At 36.1% G+C, this 20038-nt stretch overlaps 1 protein-coding gene across 9 annotated transcripts in view; it reads right to left on the bottom strand.

Moving 5' to 3' along the window:
• LOC127870809 (spectrin beta chain-like) overlaps window positions 1-20038 on the bottom strand; it is a 238232-nt gene that overhangs the window by 194819 nt on the left and 23375 nt on the right. For all 9 annotated transcript variants that reach the window (XM_052413328.1, XM_052413321.1, XM_052413325.1 and 6 more), the window contains exons 3-7: window positions 14281-14448; window positions 12423-12539; window positions 11311-11387; window positions 2713-2793; window positions 945-1060 (exon numbers count right to left, since the gene is read on the bottom strand). In XM_052413328.1, the coding sequence (XP_052269288.1) occupies window positions 945-1060; window positions 2713-2793; window positions 11311-11387; window positions 12423-12539; window positions 14281-14448 (559 nt within the window). The remainder of the gene's footprint in view (window positions 1-944; window positions 1061-2712; window positions 2794-11310; window positions 11388-12422; window positions 12540-14280; window positions 14449-20038) is intronic.

The following is a 20038-nucleotide window of genomic DNA, read 5'->3' as shown; positions in this document are numbered from 1 at the left end:
TCCTAAATGTGGCCTCTTGAGTGGTTACAAGCTTTTTAAAAGATTTGACCACGTGAATTTATTATTGGGCACACATTACCCAGATTTAAACATTTCTTAGATATTAAAACAAGAGCTTGTCACAGTAGTGCCCATTCCCCGCCGAAATGTGTTTGCTTGTATGACAACAGTTGTTTTAGAGAGTAGAATAATATTTTTTAAACATGGCACCTGTGTCCTCTATTTATATTTCAAGGATTAATTAGTTATATACCTTATTGTAAAATTAGATAAAGGAAGATATTAAAAATTGAGAAGATAAATTATTTACTATGAAATTCAATATAATTTTAAAACAAAATATAAGTATAAATAAGGGAGATAATTCAAAAACTGCGGCCGAAATAGTTATGGTTCATGTTCACTGCACTTCTCCTAGTTGTCATCTGTTTATATTTCTTGTTTCAAGTAAATCCCTTCAGTAGATTTAGAGTTATGCTCCGGACAAAAATTTACTTTGAAATTAAATAAAGGAAGATAAATCAAAACCTAATGTAGATAGAGTTCTTGTTCTTTAGTCACTGCACTTCTCCTACTTGCCATCTGTTTATATTTCAAGTTTCAAGTAAATCCCTTCAGTAGATTTAGAGTTATGCTCCGGACAAAAATTTACTTAGAAATTAAATAAAGGGAGATAATTCTCCTAGTTGTCATCTGTTTATATTCTAAGTTTAAAGTAAATCCGTTAAATAGATTTGGAGTTATGCTCTGGACAAAGTTTCGGAAGGAAAGGCAGACGCACAGATGGCAACATGTGACAGATTCAAACTTATCCTAAAAAAGTAAAGATAAATATTCTGACTAAGTTTCATTGAAATCGAGTCATAAACGTGGCCTCTAAATATATTTTGCATTCAGTATTAAAATTTCTAGTCACTAAACTTTTCCTCAATTTAAAGCTCTACCTTCTGCATCGAGGATTTTTGGAATGCCCAGTGCATTTCCAGCGACATTGAAGGCATTGTTCAGGTTACCCATGTGGTCTGTAGGCACCAGTCTCTCGTACTCTATCAAGTCTGGCCTGTGGAATACAAACACCGCAGTCTTGTCAACAAAATCAGTTTCAACACACAACCTTCAGGACAATAACAATAAGATGTCATCAGCAAGCAGTCTTCATTCTGGTTTGAATTGCTTGAGAGCCTCAGTTAACAGACAATGATATTTTCATAAGAAAGAGAATTGTGTCCTTTGTCAGATGCGAATTCTGACAGCTCAGAAATGTCTCTGTTGTCCTAATTGTTCTCATTTGACCTTTGAGTTGTGGTGAAGAAATGCAAAAGACTTAATCCCTCAACACTCTTCAACTGTTTTTGCAGTTAAACATGAATATTTCATTAAAATTGCATAAACCAATATCAACTGAGGAGCTGCGCCATGAGCGCATGATACGCCCGTCGTTCGCCAATGAAGTAGTAAGGTAATAAATAACCCTTTGAATCATTTTTTTACTTCAGTTTATTTGTATTTGAATACATGGTTTATTTTATAAGTACATGAGCATGGAGCGCCGTCTCCTTGACATTCATACCATATCTTTTTTTGAGTATATGTATGCATTTCTTTAGAGGATATGGAGTTGAAGTAAACCTGTTATAGATATTTTGACCAATAATAAAAGAGAAATGTAGATGGGTAAGTGGTAGTGTACAATCGGAATAGAAAAAAGCTCACCTTGTTCAATTTTTGACGAACAAAGTCCCATAACTCTGGAACGACAATTCAGAATTCCGTCAAAAACGAAAGGGGATCAGGGTTTATCAATATTAAGATTGTGTTGAAATTTGAAAAAAATCCATCGAAGGATATTTGAGCTACAGTAGGACATTCAATGAAATCACGAAATTTTGACGAACAAAGTCCCATAACTCTGGAACGACAATTCAGAATTCCGTCAAAAACGAAAGGGGATCAATTTGAAAAAAATCCATCGAAGGATATTTGAGCTACAGTAGGACATTCAATGAAATCACGAAATTTTGACGAACAAAGTCCCATAACTCTGGAACGACAATTCAGAATTCCGTCAAAAACGAAAGGGGATCAATTTGAAAAAAATCCATCGAAGGATATTTGAGCTACAGTAGGACATTCAATGAAATCACGAAATTTTGACGAACAAAGTCCCATAACTCTGGAACGACAATTCAGAATTCCGTCAAAAACAAAAGGGGATCAGGGTTTATCAATATTAAGATTGTGTTGAAATTTGAAAAAAATCCATCGAAGGATATTTGAGCTACAGTAGGACATTCAATGAAATCACGAAATTTTGACGAACAAAGTCCCATAACTCTGGAACGACAATTCAGAATTCCGTCAAAAACGAAAGGGGATCAGGGTTTATCAATATTAAGATTGTGTTAAAATTTGAAGAAAATCTGTCAAAGGATATTTGACGTAGCGTACGACATTAACAGACGGACGGACGGACAGACGGACGGACGGACGGACAGACGCGGGGTATACCATAATACGTCCCGTCATAGACGGGCGTATAAAAAGCAGCAGATGACATGCAGGTTGCACTGGCTACATTTGCTGTGAGCCAAACTTACCTTGTCTATTTGTGTTGCCCCCGTTTATCATATTTTGCAAGAATCTGGTAAATGTGCTTCACCAGAATAAACACTGTGCAAGGACACATTTGTTCCTTATAGTAATTCTGTGTACCTGTGAGCATGTATAAGAGCATTGAAGCCCAGCCCGTTTCTCCAGCTGTTGGTAAAGTTGGTGATGTTTACACCAGGATACCTGAAACACACCAAGATCAAACTGGTCAAATGGAAACACATGGACACCCAAGGATATCAAAGCATGTTATACATGAGAACAAGTTGATCTACGCTCTAAGAACTACCATCTTACAAGTATCCGCATTTTTTCTCTATATAAAGGTTGTACCAAAAAACGGCACCATTCCCAATGAGACAATTTTCCCAATTTAAAAATAAAAATTCCCAATTCACAAAATGCAAAAAGAAAATTGGCGAAGAAGTGCAAACGCACATATTAATCCCTTTTGTCAAATACTACAGACTACACAATACGTCAGTATACCTGCTAAGCAACACCCAACACTTAATACAGATGTAAACACAGAACAATAACTGTTTCAATAATTAATCATTTAAAAGACAATAACACTAAAGATACAGCATGTTTAATTTAAAATTGATTTTGAGGAAATGTCTATACAAAATCATTTGTGATATAATTTAGTTAAAATTAACAACCAAATTTTTAATGGAAATTAACAGATTTCAATTGTCTCGACGCTACAGTGTTTTTATACAAAAATCAATACACCCAAACTTTCCATGCTGTAACAATACCTTTACATAAGAGGCATAACTTGTGCACGCTTTTTATCAGGACAAAGGATGAATACATGTGCAGTGTTTATTTGAAGCTAGATTTTGATGTAGCGTTTACATTATATGAAAAAAAGTGTGTTTTGGATTACAAATGTTACCATGGTCGTTTGAGAATGCAACAAAACATTTACAGTTTTTGGTAATAAACAATAATTAATTACAAAAATAATCATTTGTTAACATGCTTTACGTGTCAAAAGATCAAAAATGTATTGGGTGCTATTCACATTTTTTTTAAACTGTTCCTAAAATACCTATTACTTATAATTTACATGAAATAGGCAGGTATTCATTTAATTCATTTATTCTTATCTTGGTTTCAACTTAACATATACTGTCCAAAAGGACTATCATGTTTCAAGTTGTAGTGATATAAAGCATGTCTTATCAACATGTAAGATAAAGAACCGAACATTATACAAATTAAATTCTAAATAGGCACAGGCTGATTGGGAAATATTGATTTTCATGCAATATAGCCAATGAAGCCACAAAATGATATTAAACTGTTCATTATGCAAATATGCTAGTTAGATGAAAGAGGTTTGCAATGCAATATTCCGCTCAGTGAAATGCCTGTGTTGCCCTCTATCTCCCAGCAAGCAGGGTTGGTCTGCCCTATTCTGCAGACAAACATGGTCATTACTCTGTCACAGGCTGGGATGATTGTAGCCAGCTGTGTACCAGCAGTTACTTAAACATTGCATTCCATCCTTTTATGGATTTATTAATCAGAACTGTTTGGGTACATACCAGTTATAATGTTCATGACTAAATGTATGTACAGCATATACTGTGCATTAACAAGAGGGCCAAGATGGCCCTAGTTCGCTCACCTGAGAGAAGTCGGTTCATTCAATCTTTACCTAATGTCAAACTTGACCTAGATATTGACCAGACAAACATCCTGGTCAAGTTTCATCATTATTGAACCAAAACTCCGGCATATGGAGTGTTTTTGTTTTTATAAGATTTGAAATGGTGACCTATATTTTGAGTTGACCCCCCTTACCAAACATCAAACTTTGCTTACAAGGATTTTGTATAATATAATGAAAATTTGGACAATCTAAGGGCAATAATTATGGCATTAATTATGTGATTTTGCTCATCATCAAACTTGACTGAGATCTTTCAGCAACTTTGATAAAGAATGCTTGAGAAATGTGAATGCTAGAGTGTTTACAAACAAATGTGGACGGACAGACAGCGGACAAAGACCAATCCTAAAACCTCACCTGAGCAATCAGGTGAGCTAAAGTGTGTTTCACCGATCTGAGCCATTTTCCAACATGTCCAAGAAATCAATAAAACCAATGTATTTCACGATGATTAGGCAAAACATGTGACTTCTATAGTGTTCGATCACAAGGTTTCTCTCTATATAGTCACATAAGGAAAACTGCCCCACCCCCCTGGCAGCCATGTTTATTGACCTCGGGACCATTTACAAACTCATCTGAGATATATATAAAACCAATCTTTTCACCAAGTGTCATGATGATTGGGCAAAAAATGTGACTTCTAGAGTGTTAACAAGTTTTTTTTACTATATAAATATAAGAAAACTGCTCCCCCCCCCCACCCCGGCAGCCATGTTATTCAACTAACCAGAATCATTTTCCAACTCAACTCTCGTATCAAGGAAACAAATGTTGACCAAATTTCATGAAAATTGGGCAAAAAATGTGACTTCTAGAGTGTTCACATGTTTTCACTATATACATAGAGAAAAATTCCCCGCCCACTGGTGGCCATGTTTTTTCACCGATCTGGACCATTTTCGAACTCGTACGACATATCAATAAAACCAATGTTTTGATTAACTTTCATGATGATTGGGCCAAAACTGTGACTTCTAGAGTGTTTACAAGGTTTCTCTATAGCCATATAAGGAAAACTGCCCCGCCCACTGGCGGCCATGTTTTTCAACAGACCGGAACCACTTTTGAACTCAACCAACATATCATTAAGACAAACACTTTGACAAAGTTACATGAAGATTGGGCATTTAATGTGACTTCTACAGTGTTTACAAGTTTTTGCTTTTTTTTGACCGAGAGACCTAGTTTTTGACCCGGCATGACCCAGTTTTGAACGCTACCGAGATTTAATTGGGACGAAGCTTCTGACCAAGTTTCATGAAGATCTGACCATAAATGTGGCCTCTAGTGTTTACGAACAAATGTGGACGGACCGACGACGGACAAAGACCGGTCACAAAAGCTCACCTGAGCAATCAGGTGAGCTAAAAAGATGAACAAATAAGACAATGAATAGTTATTGCTATTGTGTTATAACAACCATGAAAGAGAACAAACGTTAATGACTGGTTTTGAGCAATCTGATATCAAGAACAGCACTAACACAATTTAATGAATCTAGGTATTCACGAAATTCTACATAACTGAAATATGGTGGCTATAAATGCACTTTCATTGATGGCATTCATAAATGCATTGACAATGATATGGTTGTCAGTAAGAAGCTATATATGCATCAGATAGCTGTTTCAATTCAGTAATCAGCTCAAACTATGTTACAACATTCTTGCCATAATGTAACTGGTCTCAATAAGCAATACATTTTGATTAATCTACATTCCTTGCCCAAATGTGATAGGGGTATAGTAAGACATGATAACTGGACACTTCAGCCCTACCTTGTATAATGGAGAGTGTTTATCATGGCACAGTTGTTAAGTGAGTCTTGACAGCCTCAAGAGGGCATGCTTTTCAAAAGGAGTGGCCTGTATCTTCACTCATGGATACATTCAAATGGGAGAAAAACTCCACTTTTAAATATAAACACAATCAAGAAGGAATGTGTGGATACATTTTTTACAGTACACATCATCACATATGTTTATCCAAAAATCAATTAGTGGCTGCATACTCAAACTGTAAAGATACTTAATATTAAATCAGAACATACGAGAACATAACACTTTGGTCTGTCATACCATTGCAAAGGTCCCTTAAACTTGTTGAAATATGTACATATAAAATACCATTTCCAAATACCTCTTCCAACATAAACATACAATGGAAATCTGTGCGAAGGTATTCATTTTACTCATGATCATACAATGCTCTCCTTAAAATATAAACTCAGCAGATTATTTAAATATCACAGGGAGGCTTGAGGTAGATAGTTAACTCATCTTAGAACAGCATTAACCTAAAATATATTCATGCATACATGGTAACTTAGTAGAAAGCTGGATGAAGCATCCGAGGATTTATGTTAAGATAACTTTTTTTACAATTAAGGTGTCAAGTAACACAACAAGGGGGCCTGTTGAAAGCCCTAAGTTGCTCACCTATGACTTAGAGAAAATTAACTGTTATATGCAGATTTGGTAAGGTTTGTGCAATAACTGTGGTTTTATGTACATTTTTACTCTGTATGACACAGATTTGATTGTGGTCTCAGATAATTATAGTAACCCCTATTTTGGGGACTATTTTCACCCCAGAGGCATGAATTGAAAAATTTGGTAGAGGACTACAAATCTACCATACAATGTCACACACCAAATATGCACACTTAGCCCATGCGGTGTCAGAGGTTTTTAAAGTCATTTATAAATAATGTAAACCCTAGGGGTGATGAATTTTGACCTCAGTGGTATGATTTGAACAAACTTATCAGAGGAAAACTATTCAATTTTACCCACCAAAAACAGAGTTACCCCTAGGGTAGGGCCAATTTTGATCCCAGGCTCAGGTGAGCTAATAAATGTAACAAGAAGCACACCTTATTTTTTAACCCCAGGTAGGGTCAATACTACAGCTCTTTCTATTCTCTTTTTAGAGAAAAAGATGTGTACGTCATTTGCTATATTAAGTCCTTATAAAATTTATAAAATTATGTGACCCCCTGGGGTGTGAAAAGTTTTGACAATAGGGGCATGACTTGAAAAAAATAAGTAGAGAACCACTACAAAATGTTACAGACCAAATGTTACAGCTCTGATCCTTGTGATTTGAGAGATTTGTGAAGTTTTCACTTTTCAAAGCTCTGATGACTAACATAATTTATGTATCAGAATGACATGCAAATACTTTTTTTAAGCCACCCTATGATTATTTCTTACAAATTTGGTTATAATCTTCAAGGGTTAAGGAGAAGTTGTTAATTGAAAAAGTTAACACATGCGCCTCACTTACAAATTGACTGACGACAGACATCTCTGTATCTTAACACACCCTTATTATCACTTTTTGCTCAGGTGAGGTAAAAAAATAGACTTGCATAAAGCATTAACATTATTTTTCATCACGTAAGGTAAAGAACATTCCTTGTTTTCAATTACATGGTAAGCTAAAGAGGAGGTAGTGTCTGCATAATAACAGCAGCATGCATGACTGGTGAAGAAGAAATGGGGAAATATTTCATGTATTTTGCAAGAGATGGATTAAAAGCATATTGTAAAGCTACAAGCAAATGATGAGAAATAAAAAACTTTAGCAACTTGCATGTAAATTTATTTTATCTCAGTTTTCTCAAAAGATGTTATCACAATGTCATTCCCCTCCAAAAACAAACAAGTACATTTGTTGAATTGATATCCCCGCCGAAATTATTTTTTTATGGATTGATCCTTTGATATAATTATGGTATAATCATAAAAAATAATTACGTGTATTTTATTTGTTTTTATGCATTTCATTTCTCCTAATTGGTATCTATATACCAATAAGGTTTCTTGTTGAAATCTTGCAAAGTGTCTGAGATATATCCATGAAAAGTTACATAGTACAAACACAACCAAGGGCAATAACTCTTATATAAGAAAGTGTAGGGTTATGGGTCTTGTTCATGGCACTTCTCTCCATTGATTTCTACACACCCATGAAGTTTCATGTTGAAATGTTTTATCGTATCTGAAATAAAGCCCCGAAACGTTCTATCATACAAAAAAGGGCAATAACTTTTATTTTAGAAAGTGAAGGGTTATGGTTCTTAAGCATGGCACTTTTCATTAATATCAATTGACCCATGAAGTTTTATCTCAAGTCTTGCATGGTATCTGAGATATGGCCCTTAAAAGTTACATCAAATAAAAAAGGCAATAACAGTTATTTAAGAAAGTGTAGGGTTATGGTTCCTGTGCACAACACTTCTCCTTATTGATGGTTATACACCTATGTAGTTTTATTTTGATATCTTATTTAGTTTCTGAGATATAGACCTAAATTTTTTCTGATAGACTGACATGCCAATTCAAAAACCTCCGCTTTTGGTGAGGGATATTTACAGACATATTAAGAAAATAGTTGCTTCAACATAAATTTACTTTAATTGTAATAATTATAATGATGATTTCAGGCTTTAATTGTTATTTCTTAAACAATGTCTTCAAAAAGTGTGTCGTATATTATAAGTCAATAACATTTTGTAATGTTAAGGGTCAAATTATGCTGTTTAAAAAGCGATGAAAACAGCACTGTTTTACAGGGCCTTTATTATATGACATTATGAAATTGGTGGAATGCTTTCTGGGAAAATAAGCAGTGCTCATTGCATCTTACATAAATGGCCAAATAATACAGTGAATAAAAACATGAATTTTTATACATAAATAATACCGTTATTTCGAAGTCGTTGGGACTGTTAATATTTTTTTGGATAAAACCATAATTCGAAATAAACATTTGACAGAAGACTTCTTTGATTCTGTACAAATAAAACGTTGTGGAATTCGCATGGTTGGGTTACACGCTATTATTAACAATTGTTTTACTTAAAAACATAAACTAGTTAGATAGTACTCTACTTGTAACAAACAGAGGAATAAAACGATTCTTTTTCTTCTTTTTATTTTTCTCTAATTACCGTACAGAACATATAAAATATAATTAATAGCACAAATTATCAGAACATAAACAAGAGCTGTCAGAGGACAGCGCGCTCGACAATTCAAGTGCTTGACAGTATAACATAAGCCATCATGGGTAAATTGTTTATATTCAATAATTTATTAGACGATCTTTCAAAAATAGAAAAAAGGAAAAAAAAAAAATTTTTTTTTTTTTTGGGGGGGGGGGGGGGGTTGAGAGGGGGTATAATGTGGGGTGTGGTCATTTATTAGAAGATCTTTCAAAAATAAAAAAAATAAAAAAAAATGGGGGGGGGGGGGTAGGGGGGGGTTGAGAGGGGGGTATAATGTGGTGTGTGGTAATTTATAAGATGATATTTAAAAAATAAAAAAAATGGGGGGGGGGGAGGTTGGGGGGGGGGGGGATTCTGGGTAGGGGCCTGGGGTATTGTTTGGGTGGAATCCATTGTGGTATTCAGATAAGTGTTGTTTTATCAAAGTAATAATAAAATGTGATCATAAATAAAGAAGTTATGGCAATTTAAGCAAAATGTTAAATTATCTAAGTGTAAAAGGGGCCATAATTATGTCAAAATGCTTGATACAGTGGTCTGCTCTTGTTTATAGGTTGGGGTCATGTTGGTAAACAAGTATGCAACATATAAAAGCAATATGTCAAAGGATATAGGAAATATTTGGGGTAGTACGCAAACTATAACATAGATTTATCAATAATATGCATATTCTAAGTATAAAAGGGGCAATAATTATGACAAAATGCTTGATAGAGTTGTCTGCTCTTGTTTATAGGTTGGGGTGATGTTGGTTAACAAGTATGCAAAATATGAAAGCAATAAGTCAAGGGACATTGAAAATAGTTGGGGTAGTACGCAAACTTTAACATTTGCTGCATATTCTAAGTGGAAAAGGGGCCATAATTATTACAAAATGCTTGATAGAGTTGTCTGCTCTTGTTTATAGGTTGGGGTGATGTTGGTAAACAAGTATGCAAAATATGAAAGCAATATGTCAAGGGACAAAGAAAATATTTGGGGTAGTACGAAAACTTTAACATTTGCACGCTAACGCTAACGCAGACGCCGACGCCCGGGTGAGTAGGATAGCTCCACTATATATATTTTATATATAATAGTCAAGCTAAAAATTAACCACAATCAGGAACTGGAAAATACTTCGAAATAACGGTGACTTCGGATTATCTGTGTTCAAAATAACCGTATTGAAGTGTACATAAAAAAAGTAGACCTAACTTTATCAAAAACATATTATGTTCACTGGTAATCAAATTAGATGTATCCTTTACAACTATTATAGTACAAATGATAGTATCATAATACGCAGATATCGTAACTACTGTGAGAATAAGTGTGTAATAGCTGAGCAGTCTTCCAGAACAGTGGGTTTATGACAAAGATGAGCATGCAAGATTGAAATGAAGCAAAGCATTCAAGTGGATGGTAGTTAAATACTGCACAGAAATGCATAGTAATAGTTGTATGACATGGGGATAAATTAATATTTACCGTCTGTTAGAGGAGCACATGAAATTGATAATGGGTTAGTTCATACAACAAAACAGAGCTACATACATCCAGAAATAGAAAAAAACATCACATTTAACAATACATTCAGGCTTGATACTATTAGTTACACAGCTTCACACTAACCCCTAGAAGTAAAGTAATAAATTTACTACATGTACCCTGTATCACATCGTGCTGGGTCATTAAGCCATGTAACGAATTTATCTTACCAAGAACCCTCATGCATAAGATATATTTACAATAATAATGGCAACATTATTTTGATTTTGAACTTTTCTGACAATTGTAGTGAGGGAGTTTTTAATATCATATACTCAAAATTAGGACTTCTTTGTGAATGTTTTTTTTTCAATAGTTAAACAACAATTTTTTGTGTCTGTAAAAAAATACTATGTGAGTAATTAAAAGCAACCCTTAGCAAGAGTGAATGGAGATGAATTATTGATATTAATTGTTAGTGCCACCACATAGTGTGTATGTACAGGTGTTCAGTGGTGGTACCTACCCCGCAGTCTTCCTTTGACACCAGAGCAGCAGGGCGTCCTTGGCAGACCTCTTCTCACCACTCTCATCATCCTCATCCTGCAGGAATAACAGGCACATATCAGCATCACTCCACGATAATGGGGCTTAATGCATGTGCGAAGGTAGAATAGCATCTTCTATTCAAACTGGATTTTCGTTAAAAAAAGGGCTTTCCTTTATACAAAACTCAGTTAAAGCAGAAAGTGTCATCACTGATTAAACAGTGGGGACACACATGCATTAAGCCCCATTTTGCCAGAGCTAGGCTCATATGTACAGCCTCAGACAAGACAGACAGTGAAGACTAGTGTATGTTTAATGTCATCTCAACTTGTATTAATTTCAGATTCTTTTCCTAGGAAAGTTACATTAACTTGCTTTAAAAACAAATCCTTGATTTAAGGGAATCTGAGTCAAGCCAGTCAACCTTAAGAAACAGTAAACAAAATATTTGGTTACAAAATCTTTTATATTAGAGGTCTTTTACAAGCACAACTTAAAAACTAGAAATGGCGCGGCAGAAGCTGACACGTATCCCCACGCCGCATGTTTTTTAGTAAAATGAGTGAAAATCTCTGACCCGGCCCCACCTCCATAACTTTTGACCCAGGGGTCAGATCAGAATTCCAAATAGCGCACTGTCGCACATATGCTCATAGCTACCATGTGTGTAAGTTTCAACTTTCTAGTGCTAATAGTGTAGGAGGAGATAGTGGCCAGGACGGACAGACAGACAGCGGAGATAACCACATAATCCAAACGCTATTCGAAAAGTGTGGGGATATTTAAAGTAAAACAAACCTGGGCACAAGTTATTACTTTCAAAATTGAAGAAAAATGATAACTTTTGAAGAGTTGACTCACAGTCCGGACAAGCTCTACTTAACCCATATTTGTTGACCTCTGATAAATATGTGCGACCTTTACCTTTGAGCTAAATACACAAATGTTGCATAAGTATTGCATAAGATTTAAAAACTTTTCACAAGTGCAATGCTTAATGCCTCCCACTTTGTGGGGGCAGAACTTCTGAAATGAATGGGTGGCAGAGGTGAGTCAGAGTGTGATCCCTGTTCAGGTTTGGGACCGTACCACTTCTATTTCTATCTCCTGGATCTGGAAGCGCAGAATGATGGTCCAGATGAGGCCCAGAATGAGGCGGGGGTTGCCATCCATTATGTCCTCTGCACCAATGTTCTCGAAGTACACCTGCAAGCATGTACAAATAGAGCTTAAATGGTATTTTTGTCAAACAAAACATAAGTCATGACTGAATGTAAATGCATGGTAATCATTCTCAGAACAATACCAATGTCCACAATCAGGAGGAGCTAAGCATATGTTCAAAATCAGGAGGAGCTAAGCATATGTCCACAATCAGGAGGAGCTAAGCATATGTCCAAAATCAGGAGGAGCTAAGCATATGTCCACAATCAGGAGGAGCTAAGCATATGTCCACAATCAGGAGGAGCTAAGCATATGTCCACAATCAGGAGGAGCTAAGCATATGTTCAAAATCAGGAGGAGCTAAGCATATGTCAACAAGAGCACCGCATAACGGGTGCCACGCTCGGCTGCGGGTGCAGTTTTGAATAAATGAAAGCTTGTCAGAATTTTTTTTTTTTAGGTCACAGTGACCTTGACATTTGACCTAGTGACCGAAAAATTGGTGTGGCATGTAGAACTCCTCAAGGTGCAGCTACATATGAAGTTTAAAAGTTGTAGGTTGAAGCACTTTGATTTTAGAGCCAATGTTCAAAACCTTAACAAAATGTTAAGGTTTTAGCACGAGACGGACGACGAGCTGGCTATGACAATTTTCACCGAAAACTGCCGAGCTAAACATCACGAGGACCTAAGCATATGTCCAGACTATAGTCAAAAGATGCAATGAATATGTCCAAAGATTTGTAACAGCAGTCAAGAGGTACTATGCATATATCTTAACAACATTGGCAGCAGTCAAGAGGCGCTAAGCATATGTCTTATCAATCTTGGCAGCAGTCAGGAGGTCCTTCGCATATATCGAGGGCTGAACGGAAAACTGTTGTATCTCCTTCTTTATTTAATACAAGTTACAACAGTCTTCTGTTCACCCCTCGATATGTCTTTACAATCTTGGCAGCAGTCAGGAGGTGCTACGCATATGTCTTAACAATCTTGGCAGCAGTCAGGAGGTGCTATGCACATGTCTAAACAATCTTAGCAGCAGTCAGGAGGTGCTTAAAATATGTATTAACAATCTTGGCAGCAGTCAGGAGGTGCTATGCATATGTCAAATCAATCTTGGCAGCAGTCAGGAGGAGCTTAAAATATGTATTAACAATCTTGGCAGCAGTCATGAGGTGCTTAAAATATGTATTAACAATCTTGGCAGCAGTCAGGAGATCCTATGCATATGTCTAAACAATCTTGGCAGCAGTCAGGATGAGCTTAAAATATGTCTTAACAATCTTGGCAGCAGTCAGGAGGTGCTTAGCATATGTCTTATCAATCTTGGCAGCAGTCATGAGGTGCTTAGCATATGTCTTATCAAAGTTGGCAGCAGTCATGAGGTGCTTAGCATATGTCTTATCAATCTTGGCAGCAGTCAGGAGGTGCTTAGCATATGTCTTATCAATCTTGGCAGCAGTCATGAGGTGCTTAGCATATGTCTTATCAATCTTGGCAGCAGTCATGAGGTGCTTAGCATATGTCTTATCAATCTTGGCAGCAGTCATGAGGTGCTTAGCATATGTCTTATCAATCTTGGCAGCAGTCATGAGGTGCTTAGCATATGTCTTATCAATCTTGGCAGCAGTCAGGAGGTGCTTAGCATATGTCTTATCAATCTTGGCAGCAGTCATGAGGTACTAAGCATATCCTGACAGCATATTCTGGCTCTCAAGAGATGAAAATGTAGTAACAAAGTATGCAAATCCAGTGAGGAGCTATAACAGACAGGGCATACCTTGGTCCTGAGGAAGGTGAGACATTTGTTGATGTTTTCAGCCTTCTGTACACGCAGGATGCCTTTGTTAGGCTTGCCAAGGTTCTCTCCTGAGATGATCTCCAGCAGCTTCATAAGGATCTTGCCATCACCCAGGTCCTTGAACAGTTCATGTATCTCCAGTCGAGCCTGAAAGACCAACATTCACATGTGCAAAAAAGCAGCTGCTTGTTGCCTTGACAACATTCAAAACTGACACACATCATAACACTTAAACCAACTTTGTGACACACAGAAGCAGACAATTTAATCTCATTGTTTTGTAAACTTTTGCTTATAATACATGTTGGGATGCTTATTTTCTGTGAAAGACCACTTATGTTAAAGAAAAGCACAAGCAAAGCCTTCAAAACAGACACCAACTTGCACGACACTTCCAGGACAAAAAGGTGAAGTGCAATTGAAGCAGATCATGTGTAAGTCAAGTAGCTATGAAGCAAACTTGATTAAGAGTGGATATGCACTTGATATAGGGTGGACTTTCTGAAGCAGCTAATTCTTTTGCGGTAACAATGCTAAATACTCTATTTAAAGGAATTTACTATGTTAAGAGCTTAGCTGCAAGCACAGAACATCGTTGATTCCAAATGTCAAGGATTATTAGATACAGCAAAGGCAAAACTTTAATATGCCTTTGATTTTCTTTATTTATTGTTTTCATTATTTTACAAGTTTTTGCTTTTATGACATTTCTGTAGTTGTTAAAAAAATATAAGTCCCCTCAATTCGTTTCATGGTTCTGGATATGTTCATATTAACCAGAACATTAAATTAATCTTACAGGTACTTATTTTTATAAAACACTAATTAGCATAATAATGTTTAGTTCTAAGTTTATGCAAAGAACTTTAGATAAGAACATGGGCCACCTAAATCCTGGAGTATAAACTATGTGACAAGCGAGCCAATAGACTGAAATAATCGCTACACAATCAACAACTGATGCTTTAACTATTTACAAAAGGTGACCCATTTTAAGCAAGTTTTCAAACACACCATTCATGGTTCATAAAATACAACTGCTAAGCTGTCTGATAATTTGGAATGATAACAAGCCTGCAGTGAAATAGCTGGCATTCTTCACTTTGTATATAATATTCAAAGGTGTACATAATAGTAGTCCAAAAACATGCCAGATAAATACTGCTATGCATGGTAATTGTACAGTGGATTTTAAATGTTATTTTAAAGGCTCAAATTCAAATCAAATTATGCTTATCAGTATTCATCTTCAAACTTTTGTATTTTTTTTAGAATGATTTTTTTTTACTTTTAAGTGTAAAACTTTTAGGTAAGACAGACCATCAGTTTTGCAAAATGTACATGCATTAATACATTAGGATGATGCTTTATGATCATTCAATTAGAACTATACTCTGAGGTTGATTCATTTTCAGTCTTGTAAATAATGTTATTGAAGTACAGTAATGAAACATGCGTTTCCAGATGTCACATTCAAAACATATGAGTAAAACCTAGAATATATCTTTCATTACATTTTTTAAAGTACAATTAAAGCTTTTCCTTAGAAGCATGGACCCAGGCCTTCACAAAAGTTTCCAAGGATTCTGTCTTCTCTGTATAAACATTCTAGTATCCTTTTACAAACAAGCCTTAAATTTCTTCAACTACAACTTGGCCTGAACACTTCACACATAAATGTTCCGAGCCCAACAAAGCATACACATTCACACACTTAAAAGATATTAGATACTCAATTGTAATCTCAAAGGTTAGGAAATACAATAAGACTGAAAGAAGAAGAGTTATCATTAGTAGTATTTGTAAACTCTCACTATAAATACACTTTAAATATTGAAAATGCTGACAATGTAGAAGGATTGTTGGCACAAAGTAAGCCTAAAAGCATGCAAATTGCAAATGCATATTTAGCAAAAATATAATGTGGCTTCTCATTCAATCATAAATAGTAAGACAGACTGTTAGCGACAAAAAAGTAGTTTTCTAAACACAATCATGATGAAACACACTCCTTTTTAGATATTGGTATAATGTGCATGGGCGTACCTAAGCATACGGCAGTACGCCCGTGCGTATAATTCAGTTTCAAACTTAAACAAGAGCACCGCCTTGCGGGTGCAGACCGCTCATCTATTTTCTTTTTAAAAGGAGGGAGGGGTGGAGTGAAGAAGGGTGTATAGTGTGGGGTTGTGGACATTTATTACATAATTTTCCAAAAATGCAAAAAAAAAAAGGGAAAAAAAAACAACAAAAAAACATGGGGGTGGGGGGGTGGGGGGGATTCTTGGGTGCGATGGTTGGACGGTATTTCAAACATTAAATAATAAAAATAAATATTTGTGTTTTTTAACCGTTTTAAAAAAAATGAAATTTGGGGGGGGGGGGGGGGGGGGGTATAGTGTGAGGGTGTGGTGGTCATTTGTGAGATGATCTTAAAAAAAAAAAAAAAAAAAAAATTAGGGGGGGGGGGGGGGAGTTCTGGTGGGGGGAGGGGGGGGGGTGGAATTCTTGGGTATGAAGGATGACGGTATTTCAAACATAAAATAATAAAAATAAATATTTGTGTTTTTTAACCGTTTCAAAAAAAAATAATTTGGGGGGGGGGGTGGGGTGGGGGGGGGGGGTATAGTGTGAGGGTGTGGTGGTCATTTGTGAGATGATCTTAAAAAAAAAAAAAAAAAAAAAAATAGGAGGGGGATTCCGGGGTGGGGGGGGGGGGGTTTGGGTGGAGTCTATTGTGGTATGTCAGGTAAGAGTAGTTTTGTCAAAGTATCAATCAAATCTAATCATAAATAAAGAAGTTATGGCAATTTTAGCAAAATTTAATAATTTTACCTTGAGAGTCAAGGTCATTCAAAGGTCAAGGTACAATTCAACTTGCCAGGTACAGTAACCTCATGATAGCATGAAAGTATTTGAAGTTTGAAAGCAATATCCTTGATAGTTAAGAAGTAAAGTGGATCGAAACACAAAATTTAACCATATATTCAAAGTTACTAAGTCAAAAAGGGGCCATAATTCCGTAAAAATGACAACCAGAGTTATGCAACTTGTCCTTTTACTGTACCCTTATGATAGTTTGCGAGTGTTCCAAGTATGAAAGCAATATCTATGATACTTTAGGGGTAAAGTTGACCAAAACACAAAACTTAACCAAATTTTCAATTTTCTAAGTATAAAGGGCCCATAATTCCGTCCAAATGCCAGTCAGAGTTACATAACTTTGCCTGCACAGTCCCCTTATGATAGTTAATAAGTGGTGCAAGTATGAAAGCAATAGCTTTGATACTGTAGGAATAAAGTGGACCTAAAAACAAAACTTAACCAAATTTTCAATTTTCTAAGTATAAAAAGGGCCCATAATTCTGTCAAAATGCCAGTCAGAGTTACATTACTTTGCCTGCACAGTCCCCTTATGATAGTTAGTAAGTGTTGCAAGTATGAAAGCAATAGCTTTGATACTTACGGAATAAAATGGACCTAAACACAAAACTTAACCAAAATTTTCAATTTTCTAGGTATAAAAAGGGCACATAATTCTGTAAAAATGCACGCCAGAGTTATCTAACTTTGCCTGCCCAGTCCCCTCATGATAGTAAGTAAGTGTACCAAGTTTCAATGCAATAGCATTGATACTTTCTGAGAAAAGTGGACCTAAACACAAAACTTAACCAAAATTTTCAATTTTCTAAGTATAAAAAGGGCACATAATTCTGTCAAATTGAACGCCAGAGTTATCTAACTTTGCCTGCCCAGTCCTCTCATGATAGTAAGTAAGTGTACCAAGTTTGAATGCAATAGCATTGATACTTTCTGAGAAAAGTGGACCTAAACGCAAAACTTAACCGGACGCCAACGCCGACGCCAAGGTGATGACAATAGCTCATAATTTTTTTTCAAAAAATAGATGAGCTAAAAAATGAAAACTCCTAAAATTCGAAAAATGCAATAAAAAGTGAGGGCTAAGGGGGGAGATCAATGTACCTATGAAGTTTCATGATCCTAGGCGTAAGCATTCTTGAGTAATCATCAGGAAACCATTTTAACTATTTCGAGTCACTGTGACCTTGACCTTTGACCTAGTGACCTGAAAATCAATAGGGGTCATCTGCCAGTCATTATCACTGTACCTATGAAGTTTCATGATCCTAGGCGTAAGCATTCTCGAGTTATCATCCGGAAACCATTTTACTGTTTCAAGTGACTGCGACCTTGACCTTTGACCTAGTGACCTGAAAATCAATAGAGGTCATCTGCCAGTCATAATCAATGTACCTATGAAGTTTCATGATCCTAGGCGTAAGCATTCTTGAGTTATCTTTCGGAAACCATTTTACTGTTTCGAGTCACTGTGACCTTGACCTTTGACCTAGTGACCTGAAAATCAATAGGGGTCATCTGCCAGTCATGATCAATGTACCTATGAAGTTTCATGATCCTAGGCCTAAGCATTTTTGAGTTATCATCCGGAAACCATTTTACTATTTCGAGTCACTGTGACCTTGACCTTTTACCTAGTGACCTGAAAATCAATAGGTGTCATCTGCCAGTCATGATCAATGTACCTATGAAGTTTCATGATCCTAGGCCTTAGCGTTCTTGAGTTATCATCCGGAAACTATCTGGTGGACGGACCGACCGACGGACCGACCGACATGTGCAAAACAATATACCACCTCTTCTTCGAAGGGGGGCATAACAAATAAACAGCTAAGAATTTCAGGAGTAATGAGACACACTTTGAGTCCTCATAATGCAGCCTCTGGTACAAAGGACCTCATAAACATTGCAATAGACACACACTTTTGGTTTACTTCAGAGGAACCTGGCAACAATCAACACAGTTCTTTCTTAAGTTGTGCACTGTGAAAACACCATTAACTGTTAAGGCCTGTTCACCACTCACCAAAGTTTGATGTCTTTCTTCTGTATATCTTGCTGGATAATTTACAATGATAACAACACAAGTGTAATATTTACACAATTAGCAACCAATCAAACACCACAATCTGTCCATGGCTAAAGAGAAATGAGAGTTGCCTAACCCATATCCTATCAAACTACTTCCCCTCTCTACAATAAATCAAAAGGTTCAATTATTTTTAAAAACTTCAATATTAAAATAGAGGATTTTTTAATGTCTACATATTTCATTTGTCATTATATCAGTACAACAAATACTTGCTACAAAACTATGATATCCTTTTAAAGACATGGATTCAATGAAACTGATTGACTCAATTTCATGTTGTTACTTTTTGATTTTGATATGTGAAAGATTTCATTGATATTCCAGAAAGTCTATGTCATCATCAGCGTAGCTGTCATAAAGGGATAACATTATAGAATCTCTACCTAGCAACCAACCAAACTGCATCGACCAACCAAACTGCCTCGGCACTGATTGTAAGACACATGGGGTACAATGTAAATTACACTTGACAACCAGATGGTGAGATGAAACAAACCACTGTTGGCTCTGTTCTATTTTTGGTAGAACATGGAAGATAAGAAAACATTTGATAAGCATTTGCTATTTACCTGATAAAAGTAACTAGTAGAGTTACGCCTAAGGGTACACGTCCCCAGCTGATATCCCTACATGTAAGTGACTATCACTGTAACTACAGAGATACCAAGTGGAAACAGGAGACACATACCCAGGATACCAAACTGCCTCGGCTCTGCACAGATTAAGACTGCACTCACAATAAAAGTGACAGTCATAAATTAATGT

The sequence above is a fragment of the Dreissena polymorpha genome, chromosome 3, assembly GCF_020536995.1.
Source record: "Dreissena polymorpha isolate Duluth1 chromosome 3, UMN_Dpol_1.0, whole genome shotgun sequence".
Classification (NCBI taxonomy): Eukaryota; Metazoa; Mollusca; class Bivalvia; order Myida; family Dreissenidae; genus Dreissena; species Dreissena polymorpha.
This window is presented reverse-complemented; position numbering and strand designations above follow the sequence as displayed.